General features: G+C 40.4%; 1 protein-coding gene across 4 annotated transcripts in view; it reads left to right on the forward strand.

Moving 5' to 3' along the window:
* Positions 1-426: 426 nt before the first annotated feature.
* SNX13 (sorting nexin 13) overlaps positions 427-19,740 on the forward strand; it is a 73,946-nt gene continuing 54,632 nt past the window's right edge. For 3 of the 4 annotated variants that reach the window (XM_076331383.1, XM_076331385.1, XM_076331384.1), the window contains exon 1: positions 427-504. In XM_076331383.1, the coding sequence (XP_076187498.1) occupies positions 493-504 (12 nt within the window). In that variant the 5' untranslated portion in view covers positions 427-492. The remainder of the gene's footprint in view (positions 505-19,740) is intronic. The other variant, XM_076331387.1, reaches the window with a different exon arrangement.

Raw genomic sequence — 19,740 nt, forward strand, 5'->3', positions numbered from 1 at the left:
CCGGAGCCATACCCGGCCCCCGGATTTACCAGACCGCGGTGACCCCGGCGCCTTCCCATCCGCCACAGTGACCGCAGCCCTGGGGCCGGACCGTGGCAGAGCGCCGCCTCTGCTGGTTATGGTCCCCCCGGCCCAGGTAGGCAGCGGCGGAGTGGGAGAACGGCGGGCCGGGCTTCGGCGGGGCGGGGAGGGGAAGAAGCCGGCCCCGGCAGGGGCGGCCCCGCGTCCCGCAGCCCCAATGGGCGAGCGCGCCGGGCGGGGAGCGGCAGCGCACGTAGCTTTCCCAAGATGGCGGCATCTCTGGACCGAGCTGCGAGGGCGGCTGTGGGGCTGGGGGCGGAGGGAGGCCGCTGAGGGAGGCGGCAGGGGGCTGGCGGCGCTCGGCTCGCTTCGCCTCCCCGCCGGGTGAGGGGGAGCTTTCCGCGCGGCCGCGAGGCTTCACCATGTTGCGGGGCTAGAGCCGCCGAGGCGCCGCAGCGCAGCGGGGTAATAATGTTAGCAGAGGTAAGAGCGCGGCGGGCGGGGTGCGGGAGGGGAGGGAGCGGCTCTCCGTCCGCCCGGGCGGGCATCTGCGCGCCGCGGCCCGTGGCGGAGAGGAGATTCTGCCCTCCGCCGGGGCCTCCGACCTGCTTAGGTAGCAGGCAGCCTCCCCCTTGGCCGAGGAGGGCAGAGGCGCTGGCCAGCTCGCCCAGGGCAGCGCCGGGCCCCTCTTATCACCCCTCCCTCCTTCCCGGCCGGGCGCTGTTCCCCCGTCAGGGGCCGACAGGGCGAGACGGGAGGGGGACGCTCCAGCGCCGCGGCGGAGCCCGGCCCGCTGTGCCTGCTCCGTGCTGCAGCCGGCCGCCGGCCGGGGCGGGCCCGCCCTCCCCCGCGATCCGCCGGTGGCTGGGCTTTCCCGCCCGGCGAGGGGCCGCGGGGCCGCTTCTACGCGGCGGGCCCCGTTTCTGGAGGAGCACACCTGGTGAGGAGACGGCCTGCCTCGGCCCTAGGCCTCGCCGGAGACATGTCCCCGCCCGGGCCCCGAACGCCAGCTCCGACTTCAGCCCCTCTGGCCTCCTCCTCTGCGGTAGCTTCGTAAAGGCACCGTATTTGCTTTCCTCTTAAACGGCTTAAACTGAACAGTTTTTCTGTTGCAGAAGTTTGTGATTGTAGGTAATTGGTAGAAGTTAGCTGCCTCGGTTTGCCTCTCCCTGGTAGGGGATTTCTGTCCCAAAGCAGCTGGGCAGCTAAGCTGTGAGGCAAGCAGGTATTTGAGGATCAGTGTGGGCTAGAAATGGCTACTGTGTCCAAAGGTGCTCTCAAAGGGGGAATCTGGCGGTGTTTTCTAGTTGCTGGAAATCAGACTTTCCCCCGTACTCAGTTTTCTCTACAAAGACCGATTGATTTTCTATTTTTAATATGTCAGCAAGGTGTCTGGCATACGGATAGTTTTCCAATATGATGACTGCATTACCTGTGTTTTATAATTTGTCATTTTAGCCTGCGGTGAAGGTTATTTGTCCAAAACTGAACTGTCTTAAATTTTGAAGAGTGAAGGCTTGCTTTCTGACACCTGAAAAATTTAGCTTTGCTTTACTTAATGATAGCTAAAAAAGTATCCTGAAGCTTTTAATATGCATCAGTTTAAAGTTTCAGGGCATTAGGACAGTGGTTCTGTTGTGCCCTGAGCTCTCAGATTTCCCCAGGAGGGTAAAATTTGCCGAGTGAGTTAAACCTGTAAAAATACATGACCTATTTTTGCATGAAGGGTATTCGGTGGTCAGGGTTAATAATCTGCATTAAATAGTGTTGGTGAGTGTGATGCGTAAGCATTAACCATAGTAATTTAGATTATTTTAAGGGTGGCATAGAACGTTCTGGGTCAGTGCCTCATACTGGACTGTTTGTTCTGTTTGATGATGGCTGTGTGTACTTATCCGACACACTTTATTGTCTTGGAAATGAATTTTTTTTCTAATAGCAGTGGTGTAGCAGCGTGGATGACACTTGCTCCGTTGGCTTTTTGAGGTAAAACCTAGTGTTTATGCGTGTGATGACCAGTTATGATACTTAGCCTTGGTGTCTGGAGGACTGGGTTCTGATGTCCTTTACTTCTAGTTCCCGTATATAAAATATTTGTAGACAAGATGCTTCAGGGTGAAGTATTCCAGGCTTGGTCTCTGCCAAGCAGATGACTTTAAATTTTCGGGGGGGTCTAGCAAAGTTGCAGGCTTTGCTTGCCTGCCTGAAAAGCAGTTGTGAGGGGTTCTTAAAACAACCAGAAAGCTCTTGCCTGTCAGAGGACCTATCTGACATGAACTGGAAGGAGTCCTTTCCAGCGTGCTTTTTTGGGTGTTCCAATGGTGACTTGGTAGCTAAAACACCTTGTGAAAACTATGCAGTCACACCCGTGAAACCTTTTTCACACTTTGCAGGAAGATGCAGATTGCTCCAAGCCTATTGGTATATGTGTAGTACTCTAAAAAAAACCGATTTACATGTTTATATGGTTTTTTTTGGGGGGAGGAAGGGGTTGGGGTTTTTTTTGCTTTATATGTGAAAATTGAGGTGGAATGTGTGGCGGACTGACAGTAGAGTAGGGCAATAGTGAAAACTGCACTACATGTCTGTAGGCTGCCTAAATTTATCTTAATAACTCTGAAGAGGGGGAACACTGGACAGGCAGTAAGTCTGTTGGTTTTTTTCCCTCTCTCAAAGTAACTATTTTATTTAAGAACATACAGTGAAATGAGATAAAAAAATTTGCTGGATATTTGTGGTCTTGTATGGTTTGCTACTGTCTAGAACGGCCAAGATCACTGTCTCTTTTTTTTTTTTTTTGAGCCATTAAAAATTTTTAAATATTCCCCCTACTATAACTTAGTTTTATAATTTAACAATGTAGACAATATTATTCTTAAATATATTTAAGCATGAAGGAAAGGCAGAATCTGGTTCTATATGTACTGTTATTGTGCAGTTAAAACATAACTTAGAGTTTCTCAAGATCAGTTTCCTGCATCCTTTGACTGTATCCATATATGCAGACCCCAGCAGATTCAGTCCCGTTTTGTGTGGATGCAGTTAGGATTAGGACCTTGTAATCAGTAATTTCTGGGGAAGATCACACTTCCCGTCAAGAAAAAAATACCGGGTGTGTTATTTATTTGGCCCTTACTGCAGGTTGTCTTATTTTAGTTGCATCAGAAATCATGTCGTTGGATGCCAAGCACATATACTTATTTACCTACTTAGCAAACACCATTCCCCAATTTTTTATCATTTTGGCCATCGGAACTTATTTCTGCAGTCATGTTGAATACATTCTGTCTGCATGCGTTCAGAGTTCTGCTGCAGTGATCATTTCCCTGGTCCGTTGGGTTGGACTTTCTGTGTCTTTTCACTTGTTCCCCTTTTCTTGTTCATCAGATGTCTCCTTTGCTTTTCAAGACCCAGTGCGGCCTGTTTCCATGCGACTTGCTGTTTCAGCACTTTCTTGTCTGATGAGGCCATGATGGACACAAGTTGCAGTGGCTTGTCTCTTGTGTTTTCAGACAACTGTCTTCACCATTCTTGCCTCTTGTGTGGTAGCAACTGTACTGCCCTGACCACAGCGAGGCAGCTGGTGTCTTAGAACTCTGGCTCTTGCTGGTCAATAGTGTCTTAGGTTTTGATGGGAACAAACATTAAATAGGATTTCGATGGGACTTAGTTTACAAGAAGTTTTAGAATGTCTTTCAAATTGATAGCCTGTGCTGTCTGCATTTGTAGCCGGTGTTGCCTCCTTAAAGAAGACACTTTAGAAAAAGTGAGGAGTAGACTTCTTTTTCCAATTTCTTTTTCCTCCAGTTGCTCATTAAACTGCTTTAAGATGCTTAATGAGGACTTTCTTCTGAATTTGTCAGCACCTAAATTTTTGACAACAATTCTCAGCTTAGCAAGAGTACTTTGTTGCAGTACTAGTGACAGTTGAGAAGGTTTTTGAAATTTGACAAGGTAGGAAAACTTTTTTTTTCTTGTCCACAACTAAAAATGAGCCACACAAAATGAACTCTGACGTGTTGGTATTTCTTGTTATTGCAACCAGTCAAGATAATTCACTAACTACATGTAGTATTTCCTTTCTGTTAAACCATCTACTTTTTACTTATAAGACGTTTAACAAACTTTTCTGTTAAACTTTTATAGCTACTAACTATTGAGAACTGTTTTTGAGTAAAACCAAGCAAATTAGTCTGATTTTTTAAGAATAAAGGTTGACTCAGCAGCTTGTTTTAACTTGCTTTAGAATAATAATGAGTTAGCCTTACTGAAACAGTAGCACATTGTAATGTATATGTTAGTCCAGCTCTGAAAGATGCAGAACACAGTTAACTGCTTGATATACTATAGCGTTGTTAATTTTTTCTGTTCCTTGATAACATGGCTGTGGAAGGTTGCTCTGATGCTTCATGTGACTGAACTACATTTTGCTGGTAGAGACAGCTTCAAATGCGTAGACAATTAGCAGGGTGTGGAAAGAAATTAGTTTTCTGTCCTTTTGTGAAACTTGTGTGCTGGGGCTTTGCCTTGGTGCCAGTGTTTTGCCAGATGAGATCTAGCTGGAGCATTAGTTGCAAGCCCTCGGGAGGTAAAAAGCCTCCTTTCTCCTTCAATGTACTCTGTAAATGAAGTCTACCCTATTGCTGGTCTGCTTTGTGTCCCTAATTGTTGCTATGACAGCTCTTTTAATAACTCCATATTCCATGGAGCATCAGTTAAAATTATGTGAGGAATGGTAAAATTAGGAAAATTAACCTTTTACAATGAATGGCTGTCATATGTCCCTAGTATTTGTTTTTAAATATTTTTCTGGCTACTAGTAAAAGATAGTGTCTAAACGCTCAGGACTATTCTTAGAGTGTACAAGTGGACCTAAACTGCTGAGACTGAATGCAGGGTTCTGCAAGAACTCTAAAATGTCAGTCTGGACCATTCCCCGAAACAGCATGGAAGAAGAGAAGTGTAAAGTTCCTTAGTTCAATAAAAATAGTAATAGCTTGTCTGGTTAGATAGCTGAAGGAGCTCCAAATGATGATTTCCTCTGTCTGGTTGCGCTCTAGGGAATTATCTCTGTTTTAAATATGTTTGTCTGTTTCTCCCCACCCTTAGAAAGATGACAAAGCATGTTTTCCTTTGAACTAGCATTGGGAGAGTTGCTATTATTAGAAACAAGAAACCACTGATGTTGTATGTAAGTTATTGGCAACACTGAAAGAATTAGTATTTTGAAGTCCCATTAACACTTTTTACCGTTGTTTGGCTGAGGGTACCAAGGCTGGAATAATAGAAAAATCAATTGAACTTGGCACTTGCAGTTACATGAGAGAGAAACTTCAAGAAGTACAAGGCATCGTGATCTTGGGCTTAATTGCTTGTTCTCTTCCCCTCACCCCCAGTAAGTAATGTCCGATTTCTGAATTGGAAAAAAGAGGCATTATTTCATGATGTAAACATATTGAAAAGTTTTAACAAGAGCACTCTAACCTTGTTTACATAATTTCTATAGTATTACACCTTAAAATGATGACTGCGTAATTGTGTTTATAGGTATGAGGTGATACGGGCATTTATTTTTAATGTGAGTAAGCTTAGATGATAGGTATGTTCAGCTAGGGGACTCCTTTTATAACTGTCATTTGTTTTGGAAATGAGGTCAGTTCCTACCCTGTCAGAGTTTGGGAATACCTGTTAAAGATTTTATTCTTGCTCTGAAGCAGAAGTAGCTGTAAAATCCTCAGAGAGGGGAGGTGGATTTCTGAAGAAGTTGTGGTGTCGATTTGCTTTCTGTTTTCTGTATGGAAGGGGATATGATCTCAGTGTTGCAGTTAAAACAGCGTGAGTCAAATTTATTTTTGTATTTTAACATTCGCATTTTACAAACATTAAAAAAGCCCCACAAATTTTTCACTAGTTTTGTTCAAGTGGGATTCTCTGAAAATCCAAGGATTTCCCAGGACAGAATACAGAGTTTGACCATAGTGGTTCGTTCAGTAGTTTATTTTGAAGCTATTTCACCGGTGGCCCTTAAACTTCTCCTGTTGTGCTGCTTTGCATATTTTCTAGGACAGTAAGCACAAGACCGATTTGATTTGAACCTCACCAGTTAGTCAGTCCACCAGTTGCCAGCAGGAGAAGGAAATAAACTCATCTCTGCTTGCTTACTTTCCACGAAGTCCCTTCCTGCATCATATGGCCTGTATGATGTCCTTTCTGTGCCTTGACTTGGTTGGAAGAATTTTTGATAATCAGAAATATTAACTATCAAGAACTGTTTTTTATTTCACATGTGGAAATAGTGCTGTGTTTATTCAAGTGAGGGGTAATATGGCCTACTTAAAAGTTCACAGGTACCTGTTGTCTATAACATTGGTGTCTAAAATGCTTAATTCAGTATCCCGTTGCAGCTGGAGTTTTGGGTAGGAAGACGAGCTTTACACATTTTCTTTTGAAGAATGTTCATGAATTTAGGGGCTTACTTTGAAGAGTATTAGCTGCTTAGATACAGCTGTGTTTGTTACAGTGTGATTTTATTTTTATTTTTTATGTCTGTTCCTCTGCCCTTCTTCCCTTAATCCCATGCTTCTGCGAGGAACAGGGTTTTCCCAGTTCTATTTTAATCAAATCTGTTTGTGTCAGAATGCTATTATTTCATAAATATCACTATTTTAAGATCACGTATTCCTGTTCTTCAGTATATTTTTGCAATTCTAAGAAATAACTGTACTCAACACTTCTGCTGGTGCCTCTGAGGCAGTGTAGGTTAGGCTATATTTTGTGATGTAAGGGAACGAACTTGAGCAGGAAGTTTGAATTGCTACATATCCTGTAGGATACTCTGCATTTCCACTCTTCCTGTCAGTGCTGTCAGAGAAGGCCAAGTAGAAAATACTCTAGTAGTTCATTACAAAATTCTTGCCACAGCTAACCAGCTGATTATGAAACAATGCCTCAGACTTGGGATAATTTCTCTCAAAGCTCTTAATCGGTACCGAAAGCAATGGGAAAGAACGTACCTGATGTTCCCAGTCATCCTATATTCAGCATTTGGCATTCAAGACTGCGCAGATGAGTTAAAAATCTGGTGGTGTATATGCTTTAGGAAATAAGTATCCAACCTGTGTAACTGTAGAAAGAGTGATTGCTTTAAAGTTTTGCTGATCGCCAAAACGATCTTGGAACTGTTTGACTTAGAGATATGATGAAGCCTTGCTCGTTGCCATGCTGCTATTCTAACAACGGCTGCTGCAGGCTGAGGAGAGATGTCTCTGATGAGTCTCGGGTCCTTTCTTCTGTGCGGGGCCTGGTACCTCTTAAACCTTTGCATTCCATGTCCTTTATAATAACTCATAACTTTGTTTATTTTCAGTTTTCCCAAATGTTGTAGTATGTTATAACATTGTATCATCGTACTTTTCTGAAGCATATGTAATGATTTTTGTGATATCTTGAAAATAATAGAATCGGTAATAATGCTATGTATTACTTATCCACTGAAGGAGCTGTTTGTGCTTGAAATTGCATCTGTATTTTGGTGTGCGATTCCTTCCCCCCCCCCCCCCCCCCAAATGCTATGCCAAGTGGGTTTTTTATCAGTGTATCTTGGCATATTTGTTACTGATAGATATCTTAATTTTTAAAGAAATATATGTTTGATTGAGGTAGCTAACCTCTTGTAACATACTTGGAAGAAAAATACTTTTTTATAATTTATATACTCAAATTAGTATTTCTGATCACAATGCTAACAAATTGAAATTTCATTAACTTTGTAAAGTCAAGTCATATGCTATGGAAATCTTAAATGTTGTGATTTAAGGTCTCAATTACAGATTTAATCTGATGGTACATATAATGAAATGGGAATTACTTATTACGGTTCATTTATTGCTTATATATAATTCTAAAATTCTTGTGGAAAACATTGTTTTGTGTGAATATAACTTTCATTGTTTTGATAAGAAGATCTTTCTTTACAATATTAGGCTAGGACAATAAGGTTTTATTTTAAATTTTCACTCTTGCCACAGTTTTCCTTTTCACAGTCAACGTTTTTTTCTAAATTGAGTACTCTGCAGTAGTTGTGTTAAACATAATTTACTCTTGCTCTGTGTGTACAAGCATTTAGTACTAGCACCGTGCTTTATGGTGTTACAACTATATACTGCATTATCTCTTTTGTGCTTCGTGCCTGCATTAATTTGACTTGCACGTGTGACTAAAACTTTGAAATAAGTTTTATTTATGTTTTTATGTTGGTTTTAAGGTCTGGACTTTAAATAGTATTGGTCCTGTGTGTATGTCCTGGTTTCGGCAGGGATAGAGTTGGTTTCCTTTCTAGTAGCTGGTACAGTGTTTTGGATTTAGGATGAGAACAAAGTTGATAACACACCGGTGTTTTAGTTGTTGCTAGGTAATGCTTACACTAGCCAAGGACTTTTCAGCTTCCCATGCTCTACTGACTGAGGAGGCTGGAGGTGCACAAGAAGCTGGGAGGGGGCACAGCCAAACTGGCCAAAGGGACATTCCATACCATGTGACGTCATGCTCAGTACATAAACTGGGAAAAGCTGGCCGGGGGCGCCGCTGCTCGGGGACTGGCTGAGCATCGGTCAGCGGGTGGTGAGCAACTGCACTGTGCATCGCTTGCTTTGTATATTATTATTATTATTATCATATTATTATTATTATCATTTTATTTCAATTATTAAACTGTTTTTATCTCAACCCACGAGTCTTTCTAACTTGTGCTCTTCCAATTCTCTCCCCCATCCCACCGGGGGGGGGGGGGGGAGAGTGAGCGAGCGGCTGCGTGGTGCTTAATTGCTGACTGAGATTAAACCACGACAGTGTATCAGTTGGCAGTTGCCCTACTACAGCTTCTTAAAGAATTCTTGAGAAGATCACAAGTTTGTAATAGTGAGACCAAAGGCAAACTTGATGTTTCTATGAATATTTCTAAGCTCTTCCATTACTTTATTGGGTATTCTCCTTTATTGAATTCTCCAATTAATGATGGTCTGCTATTGCCCATTACTGTTTCTTTGAATTGTGCTTTATTTTCCTGATAACCTCTTTTCTTTTGTTTCCTATTTGAAATTATTTTTCTGTTTTAATAATCTCAATATAACATTATGCTTGCACTCTTCTTAATTTTTCTCACTGGATTTCTAGAGATTTGGCCATAACTGTTATTTCTCTTATTCTCTATTTTTTGATGCATTATGCAAAGCATTTTTCTGTTTTCCAATGATCAAAGTAACTATGTTGCTGCTGTATGGAATAGTATACCTGGGTTAGTCTATGAATGCTTTCATCTTGCTGTCTGTATGGTTCTTCTTTTGTTTATTACTTGTTGCTCTCATGTATTTCCTTCCTCTTTATTTTTCTTCCTTACATATTTATCTTTGTTTTCCTGCTGCTGTCACTGGGTTGGCAATATATTTTTCTTTAGATATCCTGCATGCATAAAGGAATTTAAGACACTGAGTGCTGTTTCACGTTCGAGTTAACTGGATCTAGTTTGGGCTGCTACTAAAGAGGTTTTCTCCCTCCTGCCAGACACAAGCTGGTGTGACGCTGCTTCTTGTATCAGGTCTAGCAGCTAAGCAGCAACTGCATGAGGAACTGTTTCATCTTGGTGAACCAGCCTTCTGGAGAGGTATGAGGGTGGGAATACAGGAGAAGTTGCCAGATTAACAGCTGCATGGTCAGGTGCGAGGGAAGTGCATAGTGCTTTCCTGCATTTCCTTCTCTTTAGATCTAAAGTGAGTCAATATCCAAAATAATTCCTGTCCTCTTGAAAACAGGAATGTCATAATCCCTTCTGTGACTTCTGAATGCATCTCTGCCTCCAGAAAAAGTTATGAGCAAGGTTAGCTAGCTCCATTTTGGTTAGGTTTCTTTTTTGTTCTTGATGTGGCAATGATTGAGGTTTTTAGATATCTTCTGTAAACTTGCCCTGAGAGCTGGATACTTAAATGACTTAGTTTCATCTATAATTAGTTTCAGTCTATAGTCTTGAAGTATTAGTGGCAAGAGTTGATGCACCATTTCTGTGGTTTCCTTTCCCCCGCTCCCCCTCCAAATTCATTGAAATTTGTTGGAAATATTCCATGCCCTGATGGTTGAGAATGAAGTGTTCCTCCGAGTTCATAGAACTGTCCGTCTATGTAAACTTTATTTGCAGATGTTCATGCTTGCTTTCCCTCTTCAGTGTTGCAGTGGGCAGGAGGTAGTATATGCACCTGGGAGGTATCTAGGGAGTAGTTGGCACAGTAACTCTGGGCTCTTGATTTTTTGTGAGGAAGGAGAGGAAGACTACTTGAGGCTAAAAGATTCATCTAGGACACTCAACAGGCTCTTGGCTTCCATAGAGAGGCCAGATGGCAGAGGTTATGGAGCAGAGTCTTGGAATAAATTGTAGGAGGCTCCACTCTACTTAGGCATATCTGTTTGCTTCTGAGCTACACGCTGCAGCCCCTGTCAGCAGTGTTACATAGCAAATCACTTGGATAAAACTCAGGAAGTTTCTTAGGGGTTGTGGAGGCAGCAGGCAGAATGGTTTTCTCAGTAACAGTATTCGGTAAAAGGCAAAAGGGCACGGAGGACAGTGAAAGAGATGCACAGAGTAACCATGCTTTCCCAAAAGGGATGATGAACCAAAGATCTCTTGGAAGTGAGTGGGTAAAGCAGACAAGCAATAAGGACTGAAGGAGGCATTGGGAAAGGGGATATTAAACACATGAAGGAGAAAGATTTGGAATGTTTTTATTAATATTCCCATTACATTTATCCCACTGGAAAATGGCAATAATATTTAAACACTGGTTTTTTTCTCCTCTTAAGGAAAGGCATTTTTTGCCATACCCTCAAAGTGCTGCTTTTTTTGTTGGCACTGTCCATTCTGCCAAGAGTTAGGCATCAACTGCTCATGAAAGAAGTTGCAGTCGTCTTTTGATATTGTGGACTACTGAATAATTTGGAGACACTGAACTGATCTCTTTCTCTTGCTTTATTTTATGCAGCTGGATGATAGTCTGTCCAGAAAAACAGTTGCAAGGAACTGGAAGTTTTGAGGCTTACTCTAGCTTGTAAAGATTTTCGTCATTTTGTATAACATCTGTTTTCATGGTTATTTTGTCTTCATCCGGTAAGCATGCTTCATAGGTAATTTGTCCTTGTAGGAGTTTGGATGTACTCTCAGAGACTACTGGGAATTTGTAGTGAAATAGTGGTTGTATCAGAGTTTCTGTATTTTGTAACTGGAGAAAAATTATGGCACTCAAAGAACTGCAGCAAGTTTAAACTTAAGAAGGAAATAGGGGGGTAACATCACAATCTTCAGAGGAAGGTGCTAGTATTCTGTCAGTGCATTTAAGTTTCTAAATGCACTGTATATGCCACTTGGGATCTACTTGTTATTTGGCTACTGAAAACTGCTTCTTTGTGGTGTATACTTTGATCTTTGAGGTTCCTCTATTTTTACATCCGTTTCATTTTGTAATTTGTTAATTATGATGCTGGTTAAAAAGCACTACATACTTTTAAAAAACATTGGGGAACTCTCAGTAAATTTTTGAGAAAAGAAATTGGATATAGTGAAGGGGTGATCGTTGCAAGCAGGAGTCCAAACTGAAACTAGATTCATGGTGCTGGCACTGATTGAGGTCTTGGAATTAAAAGAACAAAACAACCCCCCAAAGTATTAAAATCAATGAATATAATGTTGGTAGCTGTTTCTTAAGATTCCAGTGTTTAGGCAGTAGATGCCCAGGTGGTAGGTGTGTAGGAGACTACTGCTCTTGCTTGTTTATTTTTGAAGATAAAGGTGAGCACCAGAGAGTGGAGGAGGGGGGTCATACCAACCTCCAAGTTGTGTTACCTCCCAGTCACGTAAAGGGGGGTCAGAATATTAATTTGGAGCACCAAACCGGTGGCCAGTGTAGCCAGTATGTGGCTTCAGTATACGGAAGTATTTTGTTTTGGCACAAAATCCCTTGTGGCGGAATTGGATATTGCACATTGGTTTCCAGATGATTTGTATTGTAATGGGGAGACCAAAACTGGGCACAGGACTCCAGGGGTGGTCTGACATGTCCAAATAGAGAAGAAGGATCACTTTGCTGGACCTGCTGGTGACACTTTTGCTGATGCAGGGTAGGATGCTGTTGGCTGCCTTTGCTGGAAGGGCACACTACTGACTTCTGTTCATCGTAGTGCCCACCAGGACCCCTGGGTCCCTTTCTGTAGAGCTGCTTCCCAGAGGGTTGGCTGCCAGACTGTATTGTGGCCCAGGGTTATTCTACCCCAGATGCAAGCCTATACTTGTTTTTGTTGAACTTTCTGAGGTTCCTGTCAACCCATTTCTCTAGCCTGTCGACATCCCTCTGAACAGTAGCTCTACCCTCCAGCGTACTGAGTGCTCACCCCAGTTTGGTATTTTGTGCAGACTTACTGAGAGTGCACTCCGTCCCATCACCCAGGTTGTTAATGAAGACATTAAACAGCATTGGTCCTTGTATTGATCCTTGAAGGTTCCCACCTAGTTACTGGATGCCTGCTGAACTTTGCGCCACTGATCATGTGTCTCTGTGTCCAGCAATCCAGTCAATTTTTTTGCTTACATTATCGTCTACTTATCCAGCCCATACCTCACGAATTTTGTGATAAGGAGACTGGGATATTGAGTCAGAGACCTTGCTAAAGGCAAGGTACACAGCATCTAAGCACCCCTCCTTGTCCTCAACATCAGTCACCTCATCACAGAAAGCAATTGGGTTGGTCAGACATGATTTGCGCTTGGTAAATCCATTTTGGTTGCTCACAATCTTTTTAGGGACTGAGGTGAGGCTGACTGGCATGTATTTTCCTTCCTTGCTGGCCTGGACCTTCCTTCTTGCAGATCCTCTTCTGCTGCCAGTATAATTTGAGAAATCATTTATGCTGGCTTTCTGTTGAGCTTTGGCTTTCTGGATTCCATAATACCGGTTGCAGTACTGCGTGTAGTCAAGGTACCATTTGACCTTACAGCTGAGAAACTCCGTGTGGTTTTCCTTTCTGAGCCCTACATTATTGTTTATAGCTTTTTCTCCTCCTTTGTAATAAAAAAAGACTTTTTTTTTTTTTTTAAAAAAAAAGACATTTTTCAGGGGTGGAGAGGGATGGGGATCTTTTAATCACATTATTTCATTTATCAAAATAACTCCACAAAGATAGGTGACATGACTGACTGTAGTTAGAGACAACAGCCTTGATCACTAGGGACAATGTGGAAATTAGTTTTTAGTCTTGTTGAGTGTGTTTGTTACTGGAGGATGCCTTCTGGCAATTATGATAGATAATGTGAATTAGCTTCTTCCACTTGTATTCCCTCACATTTATAACCTGACCTAATAAGGCCCTTAGAGTCTCTCTTTATATTTAGTCTAGTCTCAGATAAAAATATTCTAAAGTTATGTTGCTAACTTAGTATTTTTAAAGTACCTTTTTCATCTAGATGAGGAGTGTTGCTTATTTGGGAACTTTTAGATTGTGGTATTTACTTTTAGAACAATGAAAAACCACAGTAAAATACTATACTGCGTCCAAAGCAGTTTAATCTTAAAGTTGGTGGGATAATGTTGTAGTTTAGAGGACTCTGAAAATTGTGCTGCAAATAGCAGATATGATGTTACCAGTGGATTAAAGAAATATACAAAACTCTCAGGTGACTAGTTTTATAGCCTGAGGAAGCCAGGGTACTAAAAGATTATTCAGAAGTTAATAACTAAATCTTTCTACAGTAAACTTAAGTACTGGATTTTGTGTGTGTATATATAATATTTATATATATATATATGAAAGATATATAAACACATATAAGAAGTTTAATTCTCAGTAAAAAATCATACACATCCTGCAGATACGTCATTGAAACATATGGTTTACCAGTCTTTTTAGAAGAAACTACTGTTTTAAGGAGTTTGCGTGAGAATAATTATTTGCTTATAGAAGCTTCTAAGCAAGTCATCAAGTGGTAGAAACAAAAATTTTATTCTTTTTCAGTATAAAATTTGAAGGTATTGTCTGCTGTTTCACATATGATGAGTTGTTTAGGAAAAAACAAACAAAACCACAGTAACTGGTGCTGCAGTGTGCAGTTCCAAAATGTTCATAATTTTATGGAATTTATCTTAGTTTATACCTTCATGTCTTTGACAGTTCTGTATTTGCAAAAACTAAGCACTTTCACTTCATTTCACTTTCTATTTTTGTGGGGCTGTTATTGTTGGAAGTTTCTGAGATTTCCTAAAGTAGATACAGTATCATTGTATGTCTTTTTTTTCTTTTAAAAAAAAAAAGCTAATTCTATCAATTTAAGATTGCGCAAACTATTTTGCACAGAGCAGCTGCTGTGAAATTGTGTGGTATCTCCATAGAGGAAATAATGGATTTATTTTAAGAAAAGTAATCAAAAGTAACCTATCTTTTTCCACTTTCTCCTCCCTCTAAAGATCATGGACAAGAATGGGTTGCCTTTGAACAGAAGGCTGTGTCCCAAACCACTTATGTATAAATAATCTTTATATATATTTTCTTAGTAAGTATAAGCTGATACAGGTAATGGCATAAATTGGGCAGTATAGTGGAGATTTGAGTTCAAGGAATAGGCAGCTGCTTATTGCGTTGCAGAAAGGATGCTCAGTTGAAGTTACCACTAGCATGGAACATGAGCTTAAAACTGAAGAAACTTGTTTTCTATCTTCAAAAAGCATAGCTGTTAAGTTATGAAGAAACCTTTTTAAAAACGTGTCTTGTGTGACTTTCTACAGTAGTCCTGAGCTCTGCCTACAAGTTTTTAATTAGATGGAACATAAAGAGGCGGCCTACTAGATGTGACTCTTATGGAGAGAGACTGATTTAATGTATTTCTGTCCAGATAAATATTGGGAATCTTAAGTGGTAGAAATTGTTCAAGAAGCAAAGTTGATGATTCTTTAAATTCATTTAGTGGGATCAGGTTTCTTTAGCAGTGAAAGAAAGAAAACATTGGTGAAAGAAACTTTTAAATAACTCCTTGCTGCAGTTTTAGGCAAGAAAGTAAAAAGTTTAAAATGCTGCTTAAGTGGTAATTGCAAATGAAATATGCAGTAACAGTTTCTTGACTAAAGAACATGTGACTTCATTATTTTTAGCCATTTAGGAGAACAGACTTTTTTTTTTATTTGATAAAGATTCTGGGGGCTTCCCCCTCTCTCCTCTTTGCCAGTGTTTTGCGCTATCAAAACTTGAAATAGATGTAATCTGTTTATCCAGAGGCTGAACATAGAACAGTCTAGATTATCTCATTGGTTTGAAGTCAAGCTAGAGTTAGAGGGATTACTTTGTTTTCTCACTTTGGATCACCTTAGGTAATCCTGTCAAGCAATAAGCCTGGTCCTGTTTGGATCACCTAAGGTGATGCAAGATGCTTTGATCCTTTTTGTCTGTTTTCTGTTCACGTGGCTAAACTAGCTTAGATACAAGTCAATATGGATTGTTACAAAAGAAAAAGGATCACTTGCTTTGAAATGATATTAAAAATGAATTTGAATATGTCGCTTCTATATTTAAGAAAGTAGCTGAACGTGGGCTTGCATCTCCTATTTCCCATCATTATCCAAGATGCTCAAGTGCTTCTTTTAAACTTGGCCAAAACTCTATATCCTTGTAAACTAGAATATGATTCAGAGTGGGTCTTAATGCAAGCATGTGATCAGAAAGAGTGTGTGTGTCTGTGAAGGTGGCCTCTTGTTTTTCAGAGTAAGATAAATATTTATTCCACTTTCAAAACAAGGTTACATGAAATGAGGCTTTCTGTCCCTTGCTGATAGTTCTGCTGTATAATAAAATAGTGGTTAGTGCTGAACATAAATGTTAGTAAAATGAAGGTTGGTTTAAAATTAAAAAATCCACTTCCTAATTTCATGTTGTGATCAGCAGTGCTGGCAGAGCAAGTGTGTGTGTGTGTGTGAGAAATCTTGACTCTTGAATCCAGGCTGAATTTTACTGGTTTTTCACTTGAAAAGAAAGTTTGGTGTTGAAAATACTTACCATTTCTGGTAGAACAATGATCAGTGGTAATTGGAAGACTGTTCTTTTTCTTCAGCAGCTTTATTGCACAAACCAATTGTATCAAAATATGCAACATAATTTTTCTATTTTTATTTTAATAGTAATATTCTAACTATAGCAAACAGGCAGGTTTTATTTGAGTAATGGAATTTGTTGCTCTCTGGATAAATACTGAAATTGAAGTATTGTGCACAATAGCTTTTAAACTTCTTAGTTATATGCTGTGCTTTAATGTTATGTATTTTGAGAAAATGTTAGCATATATTTTCATTTAAAGGTTTGCACTTTTAAAAATTAACTTCATGAATCATTGAAACAGTGCAGTAATTGTGGTTTTAGAATATAAATGAAAAGTTATTGCCTGTCCATAAGAGCTTTGTTAGACCACCTTGTATAACTGGGGGGGGGGGGGGGGGGGGGGGGAGGGTAGGGGAAAATGATCCCAAAAGCTTTTCTATCTCACTCGGTGTGAGAAGCAGTAGGAAAATCCAGACTAAATACAGTTAGACATGATTGCACTTGAATTAATCCAACTGTTAACCAATTAAGCCATTTGACAGACAAAGCATGTGCTGAGCAGAAGAGTAGGAGGTGAGGTAGAGAGAGGACAGATGGACTCTTGCTTAGCAGATGAGAGTTTCCAGCCTCTGTAACCAGGAGGGATCAGCAGGAATACTGCAGTTACCCAGAAGAAACTTCATTGGCCTGACTTGTTAAAACTTAACATTGATTGTGTAAGGTTTTTTTATTTAAAAGATGATTAGTGTATATTTATATACTTTAATATTTTAGGCTTGCTTTGGAAAAAAATAAGTCTAAACTTAGAACAGTAAAAAAAAAATAGAATATATAAAATTCCTTTAAGAAAAAAATAATTCCCAAGAGTTTTCTTGTGAGTACTGCAGTAATTTGTTGTGTAAATTCACTGCAATTATTTTTACGTAGTCTGAAGTAGGAATGGAGCTTAGGGGTTTTCTTTGCCTTGCTTTTTGGGCTAAGGAAGGAAAAGGGCAAAAGGGTAAGAAGGAAGAGGTTAAGAGGAGACTTTTAGTGGTGTTAGGAAATGAGGATATGCAGAACTCTTTTCAAAACCCCGCTTGACATGTCTTTCACTCGATTGCTGTAATTTTGGCAGATAGGAGAATGTAACTACAAAGATGTTAATGGCTTATTTCACAATTGTTAAATATTTCTCCTAGTAGTGTAACATAACAATTTCATCGCAGATGAAATTGGCACTCCAGTTGATGCAGCTTTCCAATTTTACTTGTCATGCTAGTGAAGAGACAGTAATTTGAATGCTAAAATAATGTTTTTAATCACTTGACAAAAATGACACTCACCTTAATTATAGAAAGGTTTATACGTGAACACGTTCCATTTACACTCAAAATGGAAGTCAAATTAAAAGACAGATGTGTAGAATTAACAAAATTAAACTTGACATCTACTGTATATGCAATCCTTGACAAATTTTTTTAATGGGAGCCCAGAGGTGGCATTAAATACATTTGGCAAAACATATTTAAAAAAAAAAAAAAAATTTACCCAAATGGCAAAGAACAGTTTGCTTATCAATGTCTAGTTAGGGACAGGTTAGCTACTGCCATTTAAAAAATATTAATGGACAAATGAATATACTCAGTAAAAGAATTGTGGGCAAAGCAGCATGTTTTTGTTTTTAAATAACCCTGTTCTTTTAATGTTCAGATTATTCTATTGCAACCATTAAAGTTGAAAACAATCATAAATGGCAATCTTCCGACGTGGTACGGGCCTTTTGGGTGCTATAGCTGTAAGACTTTAGTATTCTGTGCTGAAGCTTTAAGATTGACAAGTGGATGATTCCAGAGTGCAGCCTTCCTCTATGGATGTTCTTTGTTTCCCCTCCTGCCCCATCTCCAAACTTGAAACCACAATTACTCCGAGCATGTGGGGGAATCATGAAGAGAGCTGAGTGTCTGGAACAGGAGCTCCTGGCTAGAGTGGGATGACGGTGGCATCCAGAGCCTTCTGAGAGGGAACGTGTGTGTCCACTGTTTGGTGGCAGAGAAGATGATAGGAGGAAAAGGACTACCTGTCAACTGGGCTTCTGGCGTAGCAGTGTTTTTGCACTAAACTAGAAACACTTCTGTATCTTACTGCCCGTTGCAAGCTAAAATTGACAGCACCAGATTAAATCCAAACAACAAACCTTTACTTAACCTCAGTGAATCATTTTAGTGAAAGCTGTATCAAGGCTGAGGATTTTGCTTAAACATGGCATAGAGGCAAAGCTCTGAAAGCTTGTCAGCTGGATTAAGCAAACAAGAAACCTGTTGAAGCTACTTTAATATAGTAAGACACAGTTGTATTTGTTACTGGAGTAAGTCATTGCTGTTGTGGTTCGTATATTAAATCCTTGCCACGCTCCCATTGATTTGACTGCAAAATACTCTAGCTAATTCATAACTGCATGCATACTAAATTATAGTGGGATTTTTTTTCTTCTCTTAAACTGTTGATTTAAGACTGTCTGTGTGGCCTTAGTACACAGTTTATAAGCAGTGAATCTTGTGGAATTACATAAGCTCCTGTGTGAATGGTCATGTTAAGTTGCGTAGTCAGTCTTAGCCAGCACTGTTAGCTATAAGTATGCAACAGGGATCATCAAAATGCTGCACTAATTAGAAAGCAGAAGCCAAAGAAAGGAAAAGGAGATGTATATAAGAAAGCAAGTTCTTTATGTACTACTTCTAGTAGTTGGCTGTGTACTGTGGAGAAAACATTCAGTGGGAAAAATGGACAAAGCCTAGTTTAAAAAAAAAAGAAACCAACCCAAAAACCAACAGGTGGCATTGAGAGGTGATAGTCTTGTTATCTGTAACAGCTGAATCAAGCTCGTGAATATTCACCTTTGTGTGTTTCCTCTACCTGATGAGGCTCTTCAGTACCCTGTTTGGGCTTACAGGCAGCCCTTTACTTCAATTGCAGTTTATTTTGCTAAAGCAGTTCCATAGCATGGGAAGAAAATTACTGTGTGTCAATATGATGCTACATTAGCCCTTTGCGTATATGACCTTACTAATACACTGCAGAAGTCTTTCTTTGTAAGACTTCAGACATGAAAGATAAGAAGTAGTGATAGTGGGGCTAATATACAGCATCTGTAGTGATGGTAAGCAAAAGTGGCTAAAACTGATGAGGTGGAACGGTTGTTGATCTGGAATAAAGATCCTTTATAGAATAGAATCATAGAATAGTTTGGGTTGGAAGGGACCTCTAAAGGTCATCTAGTCCAACCCCCCTGCCGTGGGCAGGGACATCCTCAACTAGATCAGGTTGCTCAGAGCCCTGTCCAACCTGACCTGGAATGTTTCCAGGGATGGGGCATCCACCATCTCTCTGGGCAACCTGTGCCAGTGTTTCACCACCCCCATTGTGAAAAAATGTCTTCCTTAGATCTAGTCTAAATCTACCCCCCTTTAGTTTAAAGCCATTCCCCCTTGTCCTGTCACAACAGGCCCTGCTAAAAAGTTTGCTGCCATCTTTTTTATAAGCCCCCTTTAAGTACTGATAGGCTGCAATAAGGTCTCCCCAGAGCCTTCTCTTCTCTAGGCTGAACAACCCCAACTCTCTCAGCCTTTC

Source organism: Aptenodytes patagonicus, chromosome 2 (genome assembly GCF_965638725.1).
Source record: "Aptenodytes patagonicus chromosome 2, bAptPat1.pri.cur, whole genome shotgun sequence".
In the NCBI taxonomy this organism is placed as follows: Eukaryota; Metazoa; Chordata; class Aves; order Sphenisciformes; family Spheniscidae; genus Aptenodytes; species Aptenodytes patagonicus.